This window comes from Saccoglossus kowalevskii, chromosome 7 (assembly GCF_978046115.1).
Source record: "Saccoglossus kowalevskii chromosome 7, keSacKowa6.1, whole genome shotgun sequence".
In the NCBI taxonomy this organism is placed as follows: Eukaryota; Metazoa; Hemichordata; class Enteropneusta; family Harrimaniidae; genus Saccoglossus; species Saccoglossus kowalevskii.
In genome coordinates, this window is record NC_140647.1 from 36,204,290 (window position 1) to 36,227,070 (window position 22,781).

The 22,781-nt window shown below is 33.9% G+C and overlaps 2 protein-coding genes across 4 annotated transcripts in view; both read right to left on the reverse strand.

Moving 5' to 3' along the window:
• Positions 1-300: 300 nt before the first annotated feature.
• On the reverse strand, positions 301-13,053 carry LOC100366306 (ADP-ribosylation factor-like protein 5B). The gene is made up of 6 exons (XM_002735226.4): positions 12,820-13,053; positions 10,329-10,389; positions 9,262-9,409; positions 3,849-3,932; positions 1,595-1,746; positions 301-908 (listed from the first exon to the last, which is right to left on the reverse strand). Exons 1-6 carry the CDS (start codon positions 12,863-12,865, stop codon positions 863-865), a joined length of 537 nt encoding a protein of 178 aa, XP_002735272.3. The 5' UTR covers positions 12,866-13,053; the 3' UTR covers positions 301-862.
• A 6,575-nt stretch (positions 13,054-19,628) lies between these two features.
• LOC144352788 (peroxisomal carnitine O-octanoyltransferase-like) overlaps positions 19,629-22,781 on the reverse strand; it is a 55,335-nt gene continuing 52,182 nt past the window's right edge. For all 3 annotated transcript variants that reach the window (XM_085501529.1, XM_085501530.1, XM_085501531.1), the window contains exon 16: positions 19,629-22,540. In XM_085501529.1, coding sequence (XP_085357655.1) covers positions 22,420-22,540 — 121 coding nt within the window. In that variant the 3' untranslated portion in view covers positions 19,629-22,419. The remainder of the gene's footprint in view (positions 22,541-22,781) is intronic.

The following is a 22,781-nucleotide window of genomic DNA, read 5'->3' on the forward strand; positions in this document are numbered from 1 at the left end:
TGTTATTTAATTACATACTGTATCTACTCTGCATGTTACAGTATAGTGTTAAATATAATATAGTAGTGTTTAAGTCTAGACAACGAGTATAAAATCTACTTCAGACTTGCTCACCGAAAACTGTGTAGACGCCCTCTTTCAAATTAGGAAAAAATGTGCTGAAACACTATAAATAAATAATACATTTTTAAAAATTGAACCATGCCAGGAAATGGCAGTTACAATAGTTTCTGACAGTGAAAGATGTTCATGTGTGTGAGTGGATTAATATATTTCAAATGCCATGAAACCATGAAAATGTTGCATTGGTTGGGCTCATTTATTTCTTATTATGTGCAAGACAGTAATCTAGCACGTCACGAACCAGCTTCAAATAAGCCTACAAGTTGTTTACGTCGTCTGGCAGACTATTACACACACCAGAAACCTTAAAATGCTCTATTGATTGATCAAGGCACCCCATGTTGCTCAATTTTTCCATAGCATGACACCTAAACAACATGATTTTTACAGAGGAAAAAAACAGTGCATATCACCTAGTTATCAAAACTACACACAAGATAAAATACTGCCCTTGGGCAACAATTATTGTTGTGTTTTTTTAAATAGCAATTAATGAAAAATAAACTGTAACATCACTTAAAATTATTTAAAAATATGACTACAAGACGAGAATAATGATCAAAAATAAAATGATCAAATTAAATAATCTAATTTAGACGCTAGAAGTTAATGTATAATAGACGGTCAAGTTTCCTTAAAAATAAATTACATGGCGGAATATACCATTTATGAAGGAGGAGAGGTATGTAATGAGATGTATAAATAAAAGGCTGGATGTTCATTGAATTGGTTCCTGTCATCACCTTTTTATTTGAGCTGTGATCCATTCTAAACCCTGATACAACCTAAGAAGAAAGGATATTGTGATTAAAAGAAGGGGACACGAGTATTAAGTCAGAAACGTAAATATAAAGATGTCATGCATAAACCAAACGGGACTTAACAGCCAAGTAAAATGTCAACACAAATCTTTGAGGAAACAAAATATTGAGTAGCTATGGACAAAATTTGTATTACTGAACAGTAAATTCAACTTTTGTCACCTTTCAATAAAACCCACATATTTTTTACATAATTTTAATCAAAATCTGTAGCTAATAGGAAATTACAGGGTAGGTCAATTTGGTTCATATTATTAATAAAATGCATAAAGATATGCAAAATATAGCATACAAATTTGTTGGTGGAAAAATAATGATTATTGAAAGGGTCAATTTTGCACTCTTGTTTTGTGTCTCTATATTAGAGAAGATAAAATGAGAATTATATTTATTTGTATGCCATAAAGTCATTGAAACGCGACTCGATATGACCATAATGACACTACTGTCATTCACAAAAGTGTGTGCTACGAATAACGCAAATATGAGCAATATATTTGTTCACAAAAAGCACAAGAATATATCCAGCAACAGAAATTACTTATGTTTGTATTTTTTTGTTAAGGTTTAAAACCCAAAACTATTGTACATATATAGTGGTATAATCTATCACACAATAAATCACATTAGAGAGTAAAACGATAACTTACCCCTCACCAGTAAGAGCACAGCATGCCTGAATGTGCCAACCGTGGTCTTTTATTGATGTTAAGTTTAATTGTTGTGAGATTTCTGTGGCAGACATGGAACCTTTAATGTCTTGTTTATTGGCATACACAAGTACTGCTGCATGTTTTAAATCCTGTAGTTGGTAAAAATATAAATATAAAAATTTTCCACAATATTGACAGAAAAATAATGATAAACCTAGAATGAACCATTTCCGAGACTTTTTGAGTAGCAACATCTTGAATTTAAAAGAATGATTGCCAGATCAATGAGCTGTGTGGATGCATGTTCACTTTACTAAATAAGCTTGATGAGATTTGTGATGGAGAGCAACATGTAGTTTACTAAAATACATCATGGTGTGTCCATTGTCATTTCTGTATTAAAGGTAACTGAACACCTGTACATATACATGATCCGCATATTCAGTATATAACACATTTTTGGTTTAATTATGTACACTTATATTGGAGATGCACTTCTAATAAAGCAGAACAGCTGTGCACACATCACAAACTTACAATTGGTGACAAAATAAACTGATCATGAAAACCATTACCATCGCTTTGGATTTCTAGAAGTACGGTGCCCTGAGCTTTCTATCAATATTGTGGGTCATAAGATTTGTAAATCATGAAGACCAACCAACCTCAGACAGAAGCTACCACAGAAGGCAGCTGCTTCATCTGTAGCCAGTGACAGTTTAGCATCTGTAATATCTATCAGTGTTTTAGAGAACTATCACAGAATTTCTCTAAAGAGTTAACAGAACAGCAAGCAGAAGGTGCCATCACATGCACCTAGCAAGGAGGAGCTACAGATGCCACTACTGGAACGTTGGGAGAGGTTCTGCAGCTGGTGGTGACGCAGCAGCTGCAGCTTAGCAAGAGAAGGTGACAAACTCTGCAGCCAATGCATCTGCAAAAAATTCACCTCCAGCAATAGAACAGCATGTTCAAGAAGAAGGTAATCAGGATGTAGGTTCTGTGCAAGTGGCTATGGCTGGGGAAGATGCTGTGGAACAAGAGTCCCAAAACACACAGGTGATCACCATTATTCAATCCGGTGAAGGTTCAGATGAACAGATCGTTGTCACTATAAATGCAAACGTGGATGGCCCTGTTGACCCCTCTCAAGTACAACAAGCTGTTGAGCAAGCAGGACATGCAGTTGTTCCTGAAGTAACATGTGCCGAGTTAGCAACAGTGAAGCCAGAGATTGAAGATGAAGGTACAGAGAAATGTCTTCTATTAAAGAAACAATCAGTTAATTCCAATGTTATCAATCTCCCTCGAAACATGGAAGAGTTTAATTTGAAATTAAATTGTAAAGTTGTACAGAGAAGCACCACCCACAAAATCAACTGTTCACAGGCATCATCATGATCTGCAATGCAGGGCTCATCAACAGTTGTAATTTGAATAAGGACGACAAGGTTCCACGATATGTCAGGTGACCTGATCAGAAGATACTCCTGGTTTAATGGTAATGGTGCAGTGTGCCCTCTAAACCATTTTGACACAACACTGATTGCAAGGAGATTTCCAAATGATACAATCAGGAAGTGAAAAGGTGATTCATAAAAGATACTTTCCCTTAAAAAGGTTTGGTAAACGTATTGTAATTGTAAAACAAAAACAATTTTATTTGTACATAAATGGCATCAGATGCCACCTAGATTCTTTTACTTTTACTATCATACTTTTCCCCAAAACTTGACGAACCAAACAAGGAATGTTACTATGCAATGCGTGACACTAATGTGCTCTATTGAAGTCTAAATAGATTCACTCAAATTTCTATTTTTCATTTTTGACTCAAAAAAAAAAAAATCACCAACCATTTATGTCACAAGGCGGTGGTGTGTTCTGGTTTGTCTATCTTGACTTTTTGTGGATAAAATCTCCACACATGATCACTAACTCATAATCATACATTGTAGGTACATACATCTATATTCAATTCATGACTGTATACAAGATGATGGAAAAACTATCTGTATTTGTCCATAACTTGATAAGAGGTATTTAAAGCCGGTCGATTTGTTTATGGTCAATACCCTACATGATTTGTTTTACTCATTTACCATTCAATCTGTCTCAAGTTCATCCATCTATCCATCCTTACAAACTAATCCCTACATACAAGCATAGAGACATGCATCCATCCATCCATCTCTCTCTCTCTCTCTCTCTCTCTCTTCCATGCACAATACACCACCTTTGCTGTACTCACCTCGTGTGCTAACATTTTATAAAGTTCAGCTTTTGTTATATGAAGTCTTTCTCTATCTGTACTATCAATTACAAGAATTACAAACTGAAATGAAAACAAATACAAATAAATTACAGGCACATCACATCAGAATCATTAGGATCAAGGATGGGCAGTAACTGTAAGTGATCATTATTTTCCTATTTTATTCATCATTTCATATTCTAATTTGACTTGTACATGAATCTAATTTACTGAATTTTGTTTATCAATTCGTGTATAATTAATGCGTTTTATACATTATGTACATAAAGTGCATCTTCACAGAGTGACATAATAAAGGACACAACATCAGTTTGATGTCACTATACTGTAGAACCATTTTTTTTATTGAACGAGTTGTCTGAATTTGACCATGCCCTTTGTTATATAATATTATTCCCTTTATCATAGTTTGTTTCAATATGAATACATGTATTTATTAATTTATTATTATCTTTTATTATTTTTTATTTCAGGACAAGCCCATATATAAAAAGTAAGAAAAGAAAAATATAAACAAATATGCCATATACGTAATTTAAAAAAAGTATCACTAGATAATAAATTGATTAAAACAGTTCTTACTCAACAAAATACGTTGTGAAAAACTGTAGCACATTTAACCTGAAAATCATCAACATGTAGTCTGGCGAAAGTCTCTGTGATACTACTATTAAAAGAACGTTGTTATACGCAACACAAATACGATTAAAATCTGCCACAGTAAAATCTGACCATAGGTAACTACAATACAAATTTGAACAATAACTACAGGAAGAGAACATTTACTAAATCTACGTAAAAAAAATTTGGCTCGAGCAAACAATCCACGCATGTGTTTTCTCATACAAATACTGTCTTTTCCGTCCTGGGTAAAATGATATCCTAAATAACAATACTGACTAACAAATTTTAGTGGCTTGCCATTAAGATAAACATTGGGAACTCGTTTAATGCCACACTGGGAACACCAAGACACAGGGTCGAATTTCAAGAATAAAACTTGCTTTACCCCGGTATGTCAGCGAATTAAGTTGTATTACTCACTGAAATTGGCTACAAAGTATGGTAAGTACTAGTATTGTAATCAATGCACGGTTACTTTTTTAGTAACCGTGATCAGTGCAAGTCGCAACGGCCGGGAAAAACTACCGCTTGTAATCCAAGATGGCGATGACCTCATTAGCATAATTTTGTTCATGCACATATTGATACATCACATCGTAATTACTGAAGAATAGCAGACAGGGTTATGAAACAAATCTTTTATTACTGATGTGAAATGTTTACAAACTATTATGAATACATAAACATATCCAAATGGCGATACAAAAAGACTGAAAATACACTCTGGTCGACCTCATTAACATGATTTATTCAGGCACCCACACACATGACAAAATTACAAAAATAACAGTAAAGGATTATCGAAAATGTAAATGATTGAGCGGAGACTTGTAAATAAACATGAATTCAAATGATAATGGTTTACGGTAGTGTCTATAAGTTTATTGCATTAATTATAGCTCGTTGCCATCCTCATCGATGTTGAATCCCTTGAAGTCCAAATCATCATCGTCGTCGCCATCATCATCAAACAGTAAACCAACTGCTTCATTCTGTAAGTCGGTGTCTGATTCATGGATTATTTTTTCTGATATCATATCATCTTGTGATCCATCAGGGTTGTTTGCAATCGCTGTCACAAGGAACGATTTGATGACGACATCGGTCGAAACTGCTGCCCAAGAACGATTAACCCAATCGAGGACGTCTTGTCTTGTCGGTTGCTTCAGGTTGTTCTTCGCTGTTCGCTTGTCTTTTGTACTGTACCCACTCCCGACATAGATTATCCTTGAAAGCCTTATTAACGCTAACACCCATCTATACTGCAATATTGGATTCATCGTGAAAGCAGAACGTGTGCACCACATGTTGCGTGGAACTTACGTCGTTAAGTTCCAATGAGTTTTTACGTAAAAACACAACAAAACTGCCCTTTTCAGGGCCACCACACACTCCAAAAAGAGAACTACCGTAACAAACACACTATTTAAATAAATCAAACGTGTTTGGTTTTGACAAATAAAACTTTATTGTTGACCCCGTTCTTGGCTAAAAATCACCCTGGGCCTTTAACCGAGGATGTTCCCAACATGCAACTTTTGTGAAAACAGGGGGGTGGGCGCTTGCCCAGGGAGGGGCGCGTGCCCGGGGTAATACGGTACATCGAAAGTCTTACAATAAATAATAGATTATGACGTTCAATAAGCTTTTTAAAAAAAGGGCCAGTGATTAACACGATCAAAGGCATCCATGAAACATAAAAACACAGGACTATTGTGAGATTTATAAAAATCAATAATTTCCTTAACAGCATAGACACACATGTCAGTGGAATGGTTAGACTTGAAACCAAATTGAAAATCAGTAGTATCGTAAAATCTGTATTAGAAGCTGCATCCCTATTATAAGTCGCACCCATTTTTTTTGAAAAGTTGAGAATCAAAAATTCATTATTTCTTATATGTGTAGATGCTCTAATAAAGCCATATCCTCTCTGTTGTATTGTACCATTTTAATAGAAGCCGCAGCTTCTAATACAGATTTTACAGTAGTTATAAAATCCTCTAACCGTTTCAGAAGTATTAATTCTAACAACTTTGACATAGAGGTAGCAACAGCAATCGGACGATAATTGTCACGGGAAGTGATATCGCTCGAGCGATCTTTTATAATTGGGACAATGATAGTATCTAACAGTTCATTTGGCAAATAACCATGAACAACCAAACCTGTCAAGCACAACGACAAAAGTACATATAAACTACCACTGGCATATTTTAGGTGTTCGTGAGAAATATTGTCAGTCCCAACCGTCTTCCGTCCCGATAATCACATAATGCATTCTTTTACCTCAGCTACTTGAATAATCATGGATGGGTGAAACATAATATTACCTAAACTGGCCTCAACTGAATCAAGAGATTTGCAATTTTTTACAGAATTTAGAATACTAGAGAAATGGTCTTTCCACATATCAGCAATATCCACTTCAGTAGATTGATCTACACAACAAGAAATGAATTTGTTTACTTTATCAGAGTTTACTTCTTTCCAAAACTTAGAAAAATCTTCAATACAATGATGTGTCACAATTTTACCAGAGATGACATCATGAGAATATTTATTGACAAATTACAGTCTTGTGCATTTATTGTGGATACGCAATGATCCAACCACGAAGTAGTGCCATGGGATTCACTGTGGGCATGTAAATACAAATAATTAAAATAGACGTATTATTGTTATACTCAATAGAGATGCCAAGAACCAGAGGATCATCAAAACGCTTCATAAGACACCACTAGGCTAGACTCTTCCTCAACAAAATACTGATACCACCAAACAGACACCCAACTCTAAGATTGTTAAATTAGTCCATAGCAGACTCCCCACACGAATTAAAATCTGGATGTATACGCGATAATATTCCAAGTTCAGAGGTACACAATCAGTGCTCCTGAATGAGACAAATGTCACAACGATTGCACAAATATCGCGCGTCATTTACGGACGATTTAATTCCACGACTGTTAAAAGATGATATTGTTAGAGAACAAGAACACCCACAGACAACGATGTGGGCTGCATTACAGATGACAGTGTCACGTGGAATCATAATTACAAAAGAAGCATAGGTATCAAATTTACTTCTAAGTTTCTCACATTTAGCGTCAATATTCACAGTTTTTTTAATATGCTTCACAATTGAAGATTTTGTAGTATCCGGTGCAAGTCTCGTAACAAATATCTTAGCAGGCAGCTGAGATCAAATAACGACGTGTAGATCAAAATTACAATTACCTTCACCAATTGTAAACACCGGGGGTTTCTTTTTACGTCTCCTAGTAACAGTGGTAAATCCATATTCATCCGGTAAACCAGATAATTTGATTGGCTGTCGAGTAGGACCACTAGGTTGCGACTCAAAGATAGTCGGTTGAGAAATCGTATTTAGTGATTTACTACGCAATCGAGTTTGCTTAACATTCTCACCTGTTGGAGGTGTTATAACAAAATTTGCATACGACTTAATACTGGGGTGCGTTTCCCCAATCAATACATTATTAATCAAACCATCAGCAATACCCGGGGTCAGCTGCCATCTCTTTTTCAGGCGAAACTTTGTGAGATACACATCCATTATCTTCAGACAATGACATATTATGTGATTTAGGTACAGTGCTTGAACATGTGTCATCTGACACAACTTTAGCTTTAATATTGGCGATATCGCTACGAAGCTCACACACATTGCGTTCTAAATTAGCCACACTCAAGGCACAATTGATAAATTATTTCTTGCCGCAAGAATTTCAAATCGCGTACCATTCCAGAAACATAAACATGATTAAAATCAATCGGAGGAAGCTTAGAGAGATCCCTAGCAACAAACCATGGAAGTGTATGAAGTCTAGTATTTCCATGGGATTTGGAAGATACATTACCAAGGATATTATTACAAGACAAATGATTTGCTTCATTGAACACAGACAACAATGCACATTTCCACTGAGATCAGTGACCTTTGAATGTATCACCAGTGATCAGTCAAGTAGAAATAGTCAAAATGTTTTATCAGATTTTGACTACTACTTTCTCAATTTGTGCATGATATTTTCACACAGGACATCTGTCGTTCATACTCAGGGAAGACTTCACTTTATATTGATGAATAAGGTGACCAAGTTTGAAATAGAATTAGTAAAGTTATTTTGCACACATTAACAATTATTGACAATGACAAACATTTCCCCCTTAATATACATTTCCCTTTCATCTTTGATGATACAGGAAAAGTATTATTATACAAGGGGACTGTGACATATTTGTACTCTGTACTATTTCAGCAATAGGACTTTCCACACTGTCTGTTCACTTTTGTGATAAATATATAATCCTATGATATTTCCCTTTTTTTTCTCTTAGCATTAATTCTAACCTGTGGTTAGAATTGACACAAAAATCTACTGATGTCAACCAAAGAGAAAATATCATGGAATTATATACAACATGTAAAGACAAATTCAAATAGAACTGATTGTAAAAAGAATCATAAATCCAGTTGGTGAACTTGAATCTTGCAATTTTTTAGATGCAAAAAGTGGAAGCCATCTTATCCAAAATACTGAGGTAATAAATATTATTACAATTTAGAAAAAGTGTGGCTAATCTTTCTTTTTCCACTGTGAAGTGTTCTTTGTTGACAAATTGAATAAATCTGCAAAAATGCCAGTATTTTGGCAAGGTCTTGTACACATTTTGATTTGTATGTCGTATTGCTGTAACAGACCAAATATAGTAACCATTGAGAGCAAAGATAACTTACATCAGTATTAGTATAATACGTAGGCCAGGCTGATCTAAGAGTTTCTTGACCACCAATGTCCCACATTAAAAAGTGAATATTTTTCCATTGGACTTCTTCCACATTACTTCCTATGGTCGGTGAAGTATGTACAACCTCACTCATTAAACTGAGAAGAAAAATAAATAGGTCAATAGCGCAGAGACATGTTATCCTACAATTATTAGCAAGTCAAAGGTCAACATTGTCATGGTTCATTGTATGTGTATGTGAAAGCCAGACATTGATCATGCAACAAAAGGTACATTTGAGAGTAAATACTGTAAAATACTTTATTTATGATAAATTGCATACAAAACACCCAAACATTTTTTTTACCAAATATTAATTCCAGCTAAAATATAAGTATTTTACAGTAAAAAGCAATCAGAATTAACAATCCATTATTGACACAGTGTACATGACTTTCAAATAATCTTCAAACTAGAGCATACAAGAGGAAAGCCATGGTAAATGACTGAGGGAAGAGCCATGGGCAGAAAATAATACTCCTCAATAGAAGTATTGGCTAATGCATTCTACAACAAATTTGATTACATAATCTACACTCAATAGAGTACATACGTAGAGTATGTACACATTTTTCTTGCATTGCAATGACTGGGAAAAGGTAATCAAAATTGCAAACTCAACATGCATACATGAGTTCTCATTGGGAATTTGACAACAGTGCTATAATGTTCAGTGTGGCTGAAAAATAATATTTTGATCTAACGGCAAGAAAAAACACAAAAAAAGGTTTTCTGGATCAATTTTAACCATTAATTTTGTGATTGGTTTAATTGCTAAAAGTAGACTCCTTTTATAATCAGGATTGGGATTTAAACAACAAGCTTAAGGCTGAAAAGATCCGTGTTGGATAGATATAAAACTCATCAAATTGTAAAATGTTATCCTGCACGTTTATATTTGATAGATTTGATGTTAACTGAGTTTTGTAGAAATGGAAATAAGATCAGGCGTCTGCTCTGATTTGATGATTGTTATGACAGTTATATATATATATATATATATATACATATACTCACAATTGATATAATATAGTTGTTTTTCCTGCATTGTCTAGTCCTACTATAATTACTTTATGTTCTGCAAGAGAAAAATCAATATTGAGTTTAAGTACTTGTTACAAATAAGCTCAGTATTCAATTATTATAGTTGCTGATACATATCGGTTAACCATACATAATTAAACTGAAGTACCAGTGTACAAATAAACACATGCATAATTGCATTTTTTAGCCAATGCAATAGCCATTGCAGATTTGCATTTTATGCAAATCACCATACACATGTATTCAGTTCAATCTAATTAACATAGATCATTGAAAGTCGGAAATAACTGCCATAATTTATAATTAGCATACACTACTATTGTAACCCTTTGAACAACTTGTCATATTTGACAAAATAAATCTGCACATTTTTTCCTAAAAATACTTTAGGTGAGGGGAAATTATGTTCATTTGATTTAAACAAAACATGGATTGGATTGGAAAATCAACATCGTACAAGTTGCAAGAATGCAGTGGATATTTAATAATTTCCCCTAGGACATCAAATCTTTCAATTTACAGACAATAATGACCTGCTTATTTTAAACACAGTACATGTACCGTAAATATAAATATAAATAAAAACAGAACACAAGGTCAGTCAACAGCAATTATTACTGTTTAAATTATTAAATCCAAAACTTGCATAATAATTGTTTTATATTACAAAAACTTTGGTAGTTGCTACATGCATAAGAGACTACAAAAAACTGGTCATCACCAATGTATAATATTCATAAAAGGTTTGCTAATCTGGGTTCACAGATGAGATGTAGGGAGCACTAGCACAGTAAGGTCACATAAATTGCTGGTCTTCTGTGGGAGAGATTAAACACAGTTGATATAGTATGTGTGATGGTGTTAGGCATACATGTAGAGATAAAATATCCTTGTTTTCACATTTCACCATTCTTATTTTTTGATGTTGATGTAAATATAAATAAATCTGTGATCACCAGACAGTATTAAGTAACTGTTGCTGCTAGTACATCTTAAACTTGATAGTGTGGTCTTAACAAAAAAAACACTCAGCCTTGATATTAATAATTTGTTATGCAAAATAGAAATAATATTCAATAACTGAATACTAGTATTTCAGTATGATTAAACTAGGTATTGAATTGATAGCTGTTACGACAAGTCAAAATAAAATGATGACAATGACATTGTTAAAATGTAAAGTACCGAGAAATTAATTTTACATCTTCATCTTAGAGGTAAAACAAATTTATATTTATACTGAACACAGTATTCAAATCTAGCAAAATACAGACTGCTGAAAATGCCGGCCATGATGGAGCTTTTTTTTAAAGCTCTATGAACAAAAGCAAAATTATTGCAATTAACAATGATACTACATTTAATATTATCACATAATTCCAGAGTTAATATAGATATATAACAATGGTGAATACAGTGACAGGCAATTGCAGTATTTTCTTTGAGATCTCTTTGGATGTGATTTGAGTTTGCATTTAAACTTGCAAGTCAACACAATAGTATATCAAAGATCAGAGAACTGTTCTAGTAATTTATCAACATGTTGAATAACACATATTTTTCCTAAAATGACAGACAAAAATTATATATATTATAGAAGACAATATATACCAATGTGTAGGCATTTAAACCAAAGCAAACAACATTAGCATAAGAACAGCCATTCACAAGAGCAGTGACGTAGAATACAGTGTGAAAGCAGCCAATGGCCGACATAAAAGGGAAGCCAGAATGGAATTCACCGGCTGTGCACACTGTACCTAGTTTGACAGATTTAAATTGTTACCCACGTATGAAATGGACGCCATCAAACATGTGTGGGTATCCCCACAGTTTAAAGAAAACACTTTAAACTTGAGCATACCGCTTTAGTAAACACAAAGAACCCGTACAAACACATGCGTAATTTAATAACAATATTTGGAATCATTTACAATTTTAAATAATTCATTAAGATGTCAGCCGTAATAATTCATTAAGATGTCAGGGTAATCAATGTTTTGACAAAAAAGATTTTAAAAGAGTTTTAAATTCGAGTAAATTACGTCATTGCTACAAAGTACAAGGTCACGTCGATAAACAAGTGAAGTGACGTGGTTGTTTTCTTTTAACGACAAATAAGTTGACGTGTTGTCGATATTAACAAAATAATAATAGAAAGTATACCAAAATTCTCTTAATTCACGTTCGAAGTGACGTCAGTCGCAGGATGTACACACTGGGTAGGTAGTGACGGTCATCCAAAACAACGTGTTGTTTTCAAACCATTTTTCATTGTTTCTTTGTTGCCGGTCGACTCTCAAGTCAGATGTCAAACGTCTTCCAGTCAGATGTCCGCGCTCTACCAAACCCATCGTTCAAACACCCAAAGAAAACGTCACAACAGCAATCCCCCAAACGTGACATTATCGATATTAACCTCAAATGTATCAAGAGTTCAAAATAAATTGAAAATGGTGATTACCTTCGTTTGAGAATAGACTCCATAGTTTGGCTAAGAGTATACCCATTGCACATAACGATATATCTAATAAAATTGTATAAAAATAAAGGTATCTCTATAAGAACTTGCGGTGAGGAAGCTGGACCATTAAGGCGTTTGACTGGTCAACTACCGGATAAAAATATGATGTGCAAACGGAAGAAATGTTGGTGTGAAATGGTACATTCATGTCTTCGGGTCTCCCCTAGAAATCCGACAGGAAGCGAGCTCATAGTCTGCGCGTGCGCACAACGTGGCCTTGTGGGAAATTTATCGCGTCGTGATCGCCACCTCGTGTCGAACATGAGACATGTCAGCTGTGTAACAATAGAGGGGGCGTGGTCATTCAAGGAATTTTCTGATGACGTATTGAAATTGTATTATCCATGCAGAAGTAACTTTATTGCAGGGGAACTTCGGAAAAAGATGACGTCACCCGGAAACTGTTGCTATATATGGAAGGGATATCCGCATATCGTTGCTTTTAACGTTTCAGTCTATAGCCTCATATACGTAAATTATGAAACTATGATATATTGAAGATAATATTTGGTAATCGTAGTCCTAGATAACTATTAAAAATAGCTAGACGTTTCGAGCAATGGCTCTTTATCGATAAAGAGCCATTGCTCGAAACGTCTAGCTATATTTAATAGTTATCTAGGACTACGATTACCAAATATTATCTTCAATATATCATATTTATCAGTCCGAGCAGCGTTTATTTATTTATAAACTACTATTACAATTATGAAACTAGTTGTCTAAGCGTCAACAGCTAGAGGTGCAAAATCCAAAACTGTTTAGACGTATACGGTAGTCGGTTATCGTATGGATACAGTCGGTATTGTGCTGGACAGCTTACACTATACGGGTTACAGAGAAGGAATTTTTGCAATTGTGTTTCGCATTTCTCATCAACATGCACGCAAATACACTGTATTTCATTAGTAACAGTGATTATACGCCAGGATATAATAAGCCCGAAAAACGTAACAAATATGTTATAATATACTTTATTGCATCCTTAGAAATACACATTTCTTTTGGTTTACAGCAACAAAACGACAACAATGTTTTTTTTTAAACTAGTATAAAACTAAGTATTAATATGAACAGTAATGAGTTGCTAGCACTCGATATTTGTAAATGTCTGTGAAAGCGATTTTTTTTTGCGTGGCGTCAAGTCCTTATGTAAATAATGTCGCCCCTGAAACCATTTACGCAGGGATCCTGAGGCAAGGATACCTCCAATGCACTAAAAAAGACATTCTTTTCACCTAATTCAGTATACTCACTAAATTATCCTACCGATCACTAAACCATTTTAACATGGAGCCACTGATTAGTTTAATATATTGTGTTTGCATTATTGAGTTACAGTAAGATATACTTTATTTTAGCTGCAATTAATTTTCACTGAGAAGACGTTTTACTAATTTTGTGTAAAGTTTATTTTCACTGATTTTTGACGTGTTGAATGTAAAATATAGAAAAAATGGTATATTCGCTGGATTTTATTTTCACTGAATCGTCCCTTCAGCAAAAATAAAGTTATTTACATTAGGCTGTTTACACTATTTACTAGTGATACAGGGCACTAACTGCTACCACATACGTCTGTGCCATCACGTAGCGGATGATTTCAGTACATGCATGTATACTATCAACACAACAAACCAATTCCCATATTTTTTTAAATATTAATAAATTACACAACGCAAACTGAATTGGGATTTTTATTGGCTCATAGAATAATATTAGAACATTTTCGTAAGACATCATTGCACACACATTCTTTGATTGGCTGGTTAGTTTCACACTTTGCGCTCTAGTTACGCATTTTGCACCACTATTCTACCACTTTGCACTGTAGTTTTGCACTTTTCACTACTAATTCTCTACCTTGCTTTCTTGTTTCGTACTTTGCACCACTACTTCACTACATTGCACTCCACTTTCACACTACTATTCTACTACTTTACACCGTAGTTTCACACTTTGCACTATAGTTACGCATTTTGCACTACTATTCTACCGCTTTGCACTGCAGTTTCGCACTTTTCGCCACTATTTCACTACATTGCTCTCTTGTTTCACACTTTGCACAAACACTTTGCACCACTGTTCCACTAATTTGTTCTGGTTTCGCATCACTATTCCACTTCTTTCCTCTCTATTTTCATCCTTTACACTCTAGTTACGCAATTTGCACCACTATTCTACAACTTTGCACTGTAGTTTTGCACTTTTCACTACTAATTCTCTACCATGCTTTCTTGTTTCGTACTTTGCACCACTACTTCACTACATTGCACTCCACTTTCACACTACTTTACACCGTAGTTTCACACTTTGCTCCACTAATTTGCACTCTAGATTTGTACTTTCCATCACTATTCTAGTGTACAATTCAACTGTCATTGAAATTTATAAATATTTATAAAAAAATATTGAAACTGGTTTGTTGTGTCAATAGCAATGATAGTTCATGAAAAAGTTTCACTAAGGTGTCGAAACAATTGTGTTATAATTTGTTTTTTAACAAATGTTTTCACGTATTGGGTACTTAGCATATACCATTATGTGTGCATATTAATAAAATAATATGAATTGAAATAAATAAATTTTCAAGTCATGAGACATATGCAAATGAATAAATTGAACCTAATATAAATCATACACTGAGCATGTTTTTTTCATTTTTTTAAATTTAATCTCACAAAAACTAACATTTACATAGCAAAAAGGCTGAATTACATTATGTTAATATGAACTGTTCCCAAGTCATTGAAAACAAAATACAATTTACTATGTAAAAGTGTTTAAGTGTATACCGTGTATATATTCACTTATATATCAGCCAATCGTGAACGCAAGTGCTTGGCCCGAAAGAGTTTTAGTACGCAAGTATTATCCGCGTCGTGAATAACTTTCTTATGTCAGATTTTAAAATTGTAACTTATAACTGTAGATCGGTCAAAAATAGTAGACCGATTGTCACCGAACTCTGCGATAAGCACGACAATTGTCTTTTACAAGAACACTGGCTCGTCAAGGATGATCTTGAATTTTTATCTACTATTCACAATGACTTCCATGCATATGGCGTTTCTGCTGTCGACACTAGTACTGACATCCCCTTGGGACGTCCCTTCGGAGGGACAGCTATTCTTTGGAGTAAAACAATAGGAAGTTCGCTAAAGATTAAGCCACTGAACGACCCCAGACTTCTTGGCGCAGAAATTACTTTTGGAGAGGATAGCAAACTGTTTATCTTGTGTGTGTACCTCCCGACTAATAGTGTTGAGAACCAAGACGAGTATGTTGACTATCTTGGTAAAATAAATGCCATTATCCAGGAGGTCGATACTCCGAACGTCTTTGTGATAGGGGACTGGAATACAGATCCGCGGTCGTATTCACGTTATTGTAATGAGCTACGCGAGCTTTGTAACGAGGAAGAGTTACTGATTTCTGATCTTGAATTTCTCGGCAACTCTGATATTAATTTTACGTACCTGAGTGAAGCACATAAGACTACCTCTTGGTTAGATCATTGTATTTCTACTTTAAGCGCGTATCGGTCAATTACAGACATTAATATATGTTACGACTATGTTGCGTCCGATCATATGCCCATGTCGATTACCTGTCGGGCTATGAACATGGTTACAACCACAACTAATAATAACTATGGTATTAATAGAAATACGCGTGTCAGCTGGTCAAAAATAACCGCTGATAAAATACAGCAATATACCCATAATAGCGAACTTTGTATGCGAAGGCTTAATATTCCCGTCGATGCATTGGCATGTACTGATATTAACTGTCAAAATCGAGATCACCATACTATGATACATGCGTATTATGATGACATTGTAAATTCACTTAAAAAAGCTACGAACATCACTTTTAGACATACGAACTCCTATAAGTGTTTTAAACCAGTACCAGGATGGAACGATATTGTTAAGGATGCTCACACCTTGGCCCGTGACTGTTTTTCGGTGTGGCGTGCCGCAGGAAAACCGAGGCAGGGTTATATTTTTCAAATGATGACGTCATCGAGGGCGAAGTTTAAACACGCACTGCGTAATTTTAAAAGATCACAGTCACAAATAATTGCTAACAAACTTGCGTATCACCTGCTAAATAAAGATGAACGTTCTTTTTGGAAAGAAATCACGACCCAACATGCCACATTCCTCCCATCCACGGTTGGTAGTGTGACAGGTGAATCCGATATTGTAAATATGTGGGCTGACCACTTTGAATGTATACTGAACTCTGTTAAGTCTGATAAACATAAAACTGAAGTGCTGGACCATCTTAATAATCTGGATGAGGATATTATACATGTATTTAGCTCGGAAATAAACGACATATTAAAGAAACTTCCTTCTGAGAAATCGGGCGGTACCGACGGGATCTGTGCCGAGAATTTGAAATACGCCAGCCCTACACTGAGTGTACACTTGTCCATGTGTATTACAGGGATTTTAATACATGGAACTACTCCGCAACATATGACAGAGGTAATTTTAGTGCCAATAATTAAGAGCAAGAACGGTGACGTCACCAGCCCGGACAAGTATCGTCCAATAGCAATAACATCAGTGTTGTCGAAAGTCTTGGAACACGTACTGCTGGTGAGGTGTGAATCCTACATTGAAACTATAGACAACCAATTTGGTTTTAAGAAGAAACACTCAACTGATTTGTGTATTCTTGTTCTCAAAGAAATAATTCGTCATTACAACACCATGGGAAGTAATATGTTTGTGTGTTTTCTTGATGCTTCCAAGGCCTTCGATAGAGTAAACCATTGGACATTATTTAAAAAAAACTTGTGCACCGTAAAATCCCCCCCCCCCCTATATTACTCGGCTGTTAGTGAACTGGTATCGTCACCAACATTACTGTGTTAGATGGGGAAACAACCTGTCACGTTTCTTTGAGGTCACTAACGGAGTTCGTCAAGGAGGTATTATGTCTCCGGCCCTGTTCAACCTTTATGTAGATGACTTAGGTCGTGAATTAAATAAGCTTGTATGTGGTTGTCAGGTTGGTGTTAAAACTGTAAATAATTTAAGCTATGCAGACGACATGTGCCTCATTGCGCCCTCTATCAAAAGTTTGCGCAAACTTATGCATACGTGTGAGCTATATGCTAACGATCATGATATTATTTATAACACTAAGAAAACAAAGTGTATGTATTTTCCAAGTCGTCATAAACTGAGTAATATACCACCGGTTTATCTATGTAGTCATAAATTAGAATTTGTTGAATTGTTTAACTACCTCGGTCACAAAATTACTTACGATCTTAAAGACAATATTGACATTGATCACCAGAGACGTTTGTTTTGTGTTCGTGCTAATCTCTTGTTGCGAAAATTTGTGAACTGTAGCACTGAGGTTAAGCAATTGCTTTTCAAAATTCACTGTTCTAGTTTTTATTGCTGTCAATTATGGTGTTGTTTTTGAAAGTCTACGCTTAATGCCATGAGGGTTTCCTATAACAATGCTTTCAGGAATTTTTTTGGATATCCACATGATTGTAGTGTCAGTACAATGTGTGTTGTTAATAGAGTACAAACATTCCCTTGTCTTAATAGAAAGCTAGTATCTTTATTTACTGAACACATTTATACATCAAATGGCATTGTCTCTGTAATATATAGTAGTGACATACCTTGGAACTCAGTTGGTGTGGTACTGGAATAATTTGATTTTTTGATTTTGTAGCAAAAACCTAATGTCTGTTTTTTTTTTATTATAAACAGTAACTCTATTTCATTTTCTCTTTTTGTTCTGTAATTTACTTTATATGGACTCTGTCTGAAATAAATAATAATATATAGAAGTGTATATATTTAACCTAAATGTACAAGTGAAGGAACACTCTTATGTAAACTGTAATATTTTTTATTAGAAGCACATGCACTATATACATTATAGGTGTGTTTCCATGGGGATAATACGTCATATTTTAATGATTCAGTATACAACACATGCACTATGTACATTATAGGTGTGTTTCCATGGGGATAATACGTCATATTTTAATGATTCACTATACAACACATGCAATTTTTTGTTTATATGTGCTTGTATTAGAGTGGCACGACTACTGTCACTGCCATATTGTTCCAAACACCGAAACATCAACATTGCTAGCTAAGTTACTGATTGGTTTGTTATGCATGCCTGGAAATCAGTACATGATTAGATCTGGTTAGTTCAAACCACTTTTACAAGCGTATGTTTCACTCAAATGACACGCACCAGACACACTATCGCCAGTGTCCAGACATTACATACATGTACTGTTTAAATACATAACTTTGGCATTTATTAAACAAAAATGTGCAAGATTAAATAAAATATATTGAAAAGCAGTAGCACTGATTTAAATTCAAATGTGTTGTTTGAGATCTCCACTATTATTTTGACGACTCGTGTTCAGGTTGGATTGCCCTAACTTGTTCTAATTATGTAACGGTCTGCAAGCGTGCTTAGCAAACAAGTCGGCAACTTAGCTGTTGCTGTTTTGGTGTATGGAAACATAAGGTATTCACATTTTATTTCATTGCTTCCACTCCACACATGGTCAATTCTTTCACTTGATATCTGTCAGATCAGCATTATTTTTTTTTATTTAAAATTATTGTCAAAAATAAATGCTCACTACAAGATATGAGGAAGTATTTTTTGAGAGTTAATTGAAGACAATTTAGTAACTCACTAAAACTGTAAATATAAATATATTAGAACCTACATTTTAGATAATTCAACATGGAGATAAAATCTTTATTGTTTGTAACAAAACTGACAGTAGTACAATAGACAACAGAAAAGTGTACACATTTTTTTTTTTTGGTTGGGGTAAGCAAAAATTATATCAAAATGTCCAGCAGTAAATTCACCAAAATGAACAAAACGCGAGTTAAAATACCATTACTGTATTTGTATTAGAAATGCAAGCATAATACATGTAACACTGTGACATTAACACAATACAATATATCAAAAGAATTGATTGTGTGTACCAATTTCAACCTACCAGCTTGGAATTTGAATAAAACACTTACTAGTATTCTAGACTTGACAATGTCAGTTGATTGCCATCTATCCAGGGGATCATAATTAATTTCAATCCCAGTATTTTATTAAAATTAAATCATTTCATTTATCTGCAATATAGATATGTGTGAAGAGGACGTGACCACTAGTTGATTGATGCCAGCAAGTTTGAAAAGCCAATTGTTCAGTTAATCATAAGCTGTCACCCAATATAAAAGTCAGTTTTTCAAATCTAGTATTATTTATCTAACACACTTATCATAATGCAACATTAGAAATTGTATATTATATTAAAATTTAGAAGTATAATTCATCAATAAGTATGTGTCAGCAATCAAGGAAATGTGTGATATTAGGTTGAACTTCAAACCTTGGTCAATGAACAGAAAATTGTATAATTATTAAAGTATAAATTAATATCATTTTTGTGTGTACAATTTTTATTTATTTAATGATTAGTTGATAATATATTATTAACCAGATAGATCCTGATCACAGATCCATGTGCATATATTAATAGATTATTAACCAGATAGATCCTGATCACTAATCATTGTGCAATAATATATTATTAACCGGATAGATTCTGATCACAGATCATTGTGCAATAATATATTATTAACCAGATAGATTCTGATCACAGATCATTGTGCAATAATATATTATTAACCAGATAGATTCTGATCACAGATCATTGTACAATAATATATTATTAACCAGATAGATTCTGATCACAGATCATTGTACAATAATATATTATTAACCAGATAGATTCTGATCACAGATCATTGTACAATAATATATTAACTCCAGCTTCTCTGTACCTAAAAATGTAGATGTGGAGAACCATGAAGCAGACTTGTATTTGCATTGTCATTGCTTGATGTAAATGTATTTCTTAATTGTCACAACATACACAAAACATTTCAGTTATTCTAAACTCAATCAGGTGGAATGTCTAAAACATTGTTAGGATGATTATGAATATCTGCAACTACCCCGAATGTGTCTTGTATCATTTTTTTTTATCTATTAAGCAAAACACAGAATTCTATCAAACATTTAGGATAATTTTTATAATTTCTATAGAATTACAAAGGTGGCGACTATGATTGTATGTGTACCAAGTTCAAATAGTTTAATTTCAGGAATGATGTATGAACCAACTCTAAGCATTGGTAGAGTGCTTTGGGAAAATAAATAAAATAAAATAACACATGCATGGCATGACAACCTCACATCCTTTAAACAATGTTTCTATGAATTGTCTTTCAATATTCTATCCTCTGTGTAGACTTTCACCACCTTTCACAAAATTAATCCTGCTTAATATTTCTTCCATTTTTGTCAAAAATTTTAAATCTTAAAATTATCTACTTTGTTCAAAATTAACAAAAGAAATTTAAGATTCACAAAAAGAACTTCCATGTACTCTTAATATCTGAGACATGTTAAAATTGTTTTAAAATTTAAGATTAGCCAAGAAGCTTGTGACTAATATTGCTATGCTATTTGAGAAGCACAACAAGAAATCAATACCTACAATAAATTTGAATGTAGATCTGTGGTTTGCAGTCTAATTTATTCCAGAGTACTTCTTTGAGATATCAAATTAGCTAATAATAATTGATTACAATATGCATGTTTTTCAACATTAAACAAATCATGTCTGTGGATTAACCCAGAACATATATGTACCCAATTTCAATAAAATGAGATGATTATGCAAATTAGGTAATTAATATGAAAAGATTTTAACCGAAAACGGAGAAGGTCTGTGCATTGTTCTAGAGCATCTATGTTCCAATTATTAGGTAATAATATGCATGGATTTTAACCCCAAATCTGACCAGCGGATACTAGTGGAATACATACAGTGTACATACAGACATACACACAAGGTAATATAAAGAATTCCATTGATTATGCACAAAATGGGTGTATCAACATTGTAATGAGAGGTAAATATAGTGTTCAAATGGTTTAAGAAAATTACAGACTTTAAATAACAGGTTTGCATTGAAAAACAGAAATGAGCACCACAAAATAACAGACAGCTGTAACATTCAAAAGTAAACAACTGCAGAAAACACAAATTTAAAATATTTGTCTTAAAATCTACAAACTCAATGTTAAACATAAAAAAGAACAATCAGTCTACAGAATCAACAAAAATCTTAATTACAATATGTTCATTAGTGAATGAAGAATGAATAAATCATTTTGAACAACTTTTAGAAAATCATTCCAAAGCCAAGAAAATTAATAATGTTTTAAATTTTACGAGAATAAAATCATTACCCAAAGAATATTCCTCAAACAGGATACCTGTCTGGATATCATAATTTTGATAGATTATTAGGTTGTTACTGAGAAGTTCAGCCAATAGAAACGGTTGTTACTTGGAAGTTCAGCCAATAGAAATGATTGTTACTTAGCAGCTCCCAAAAAGGACTACAGTGTATACCAAGTTCAGGTTTATGCTCATCATAATTTAGAATTGATAACAATAGAAAACATCTGATTCAAGCAGTTCTCCCAGGTCTTCTCAAACCGTTCACTATCAGTTTCTCTGTCAGACTTCCAGGAAGTTACAATTATCCGAACTCTAATATGGAAAAAAACAAACATCAGTTCAATATTTTGTCAATAAGTGAAATATATTTTTAGGGTGTATGATTGAAGTAGTTTTCATCTTTGAGCGCCATGAGCAGTATTTGTTTGTTATTTCTGTCATAATCCATGTAATAATACTGAGAGCATGTGTGTAAACAGTCTGTAAAGAAACAAGACATGAATGTCACAGTCCCCGTTATTTAATTATAAAATACTCATGCTAAAATAATACA

What these genes read in the sequence shown, in the direction of transcription:
- LOC100366306 (XM_002735226.4), bottom strand. Translation starts at nt 12,865, where the DNA reads ATGGGTATACTCTTAGCCAAACTATGGAGTCTATTCTCAAACGAAG. An exon ending in ACAACTATATTATATCAATT is followed by an intron (nt 9,410 to 10,328) that starts GTGAGTATATGT and finishes TTTTCTTCTCAG; the next exon opens with TTTAATGAGTGAGGTTGTAC. An exon ending in ATAAAATGTTAGCACACGAG is followed by an intron (nt 1,747 to 3,848) that starts GTGAGTACAGCA and finishes TACCAACTACAG; the next exon opens with GATTTAAAACATGCAGCAGT.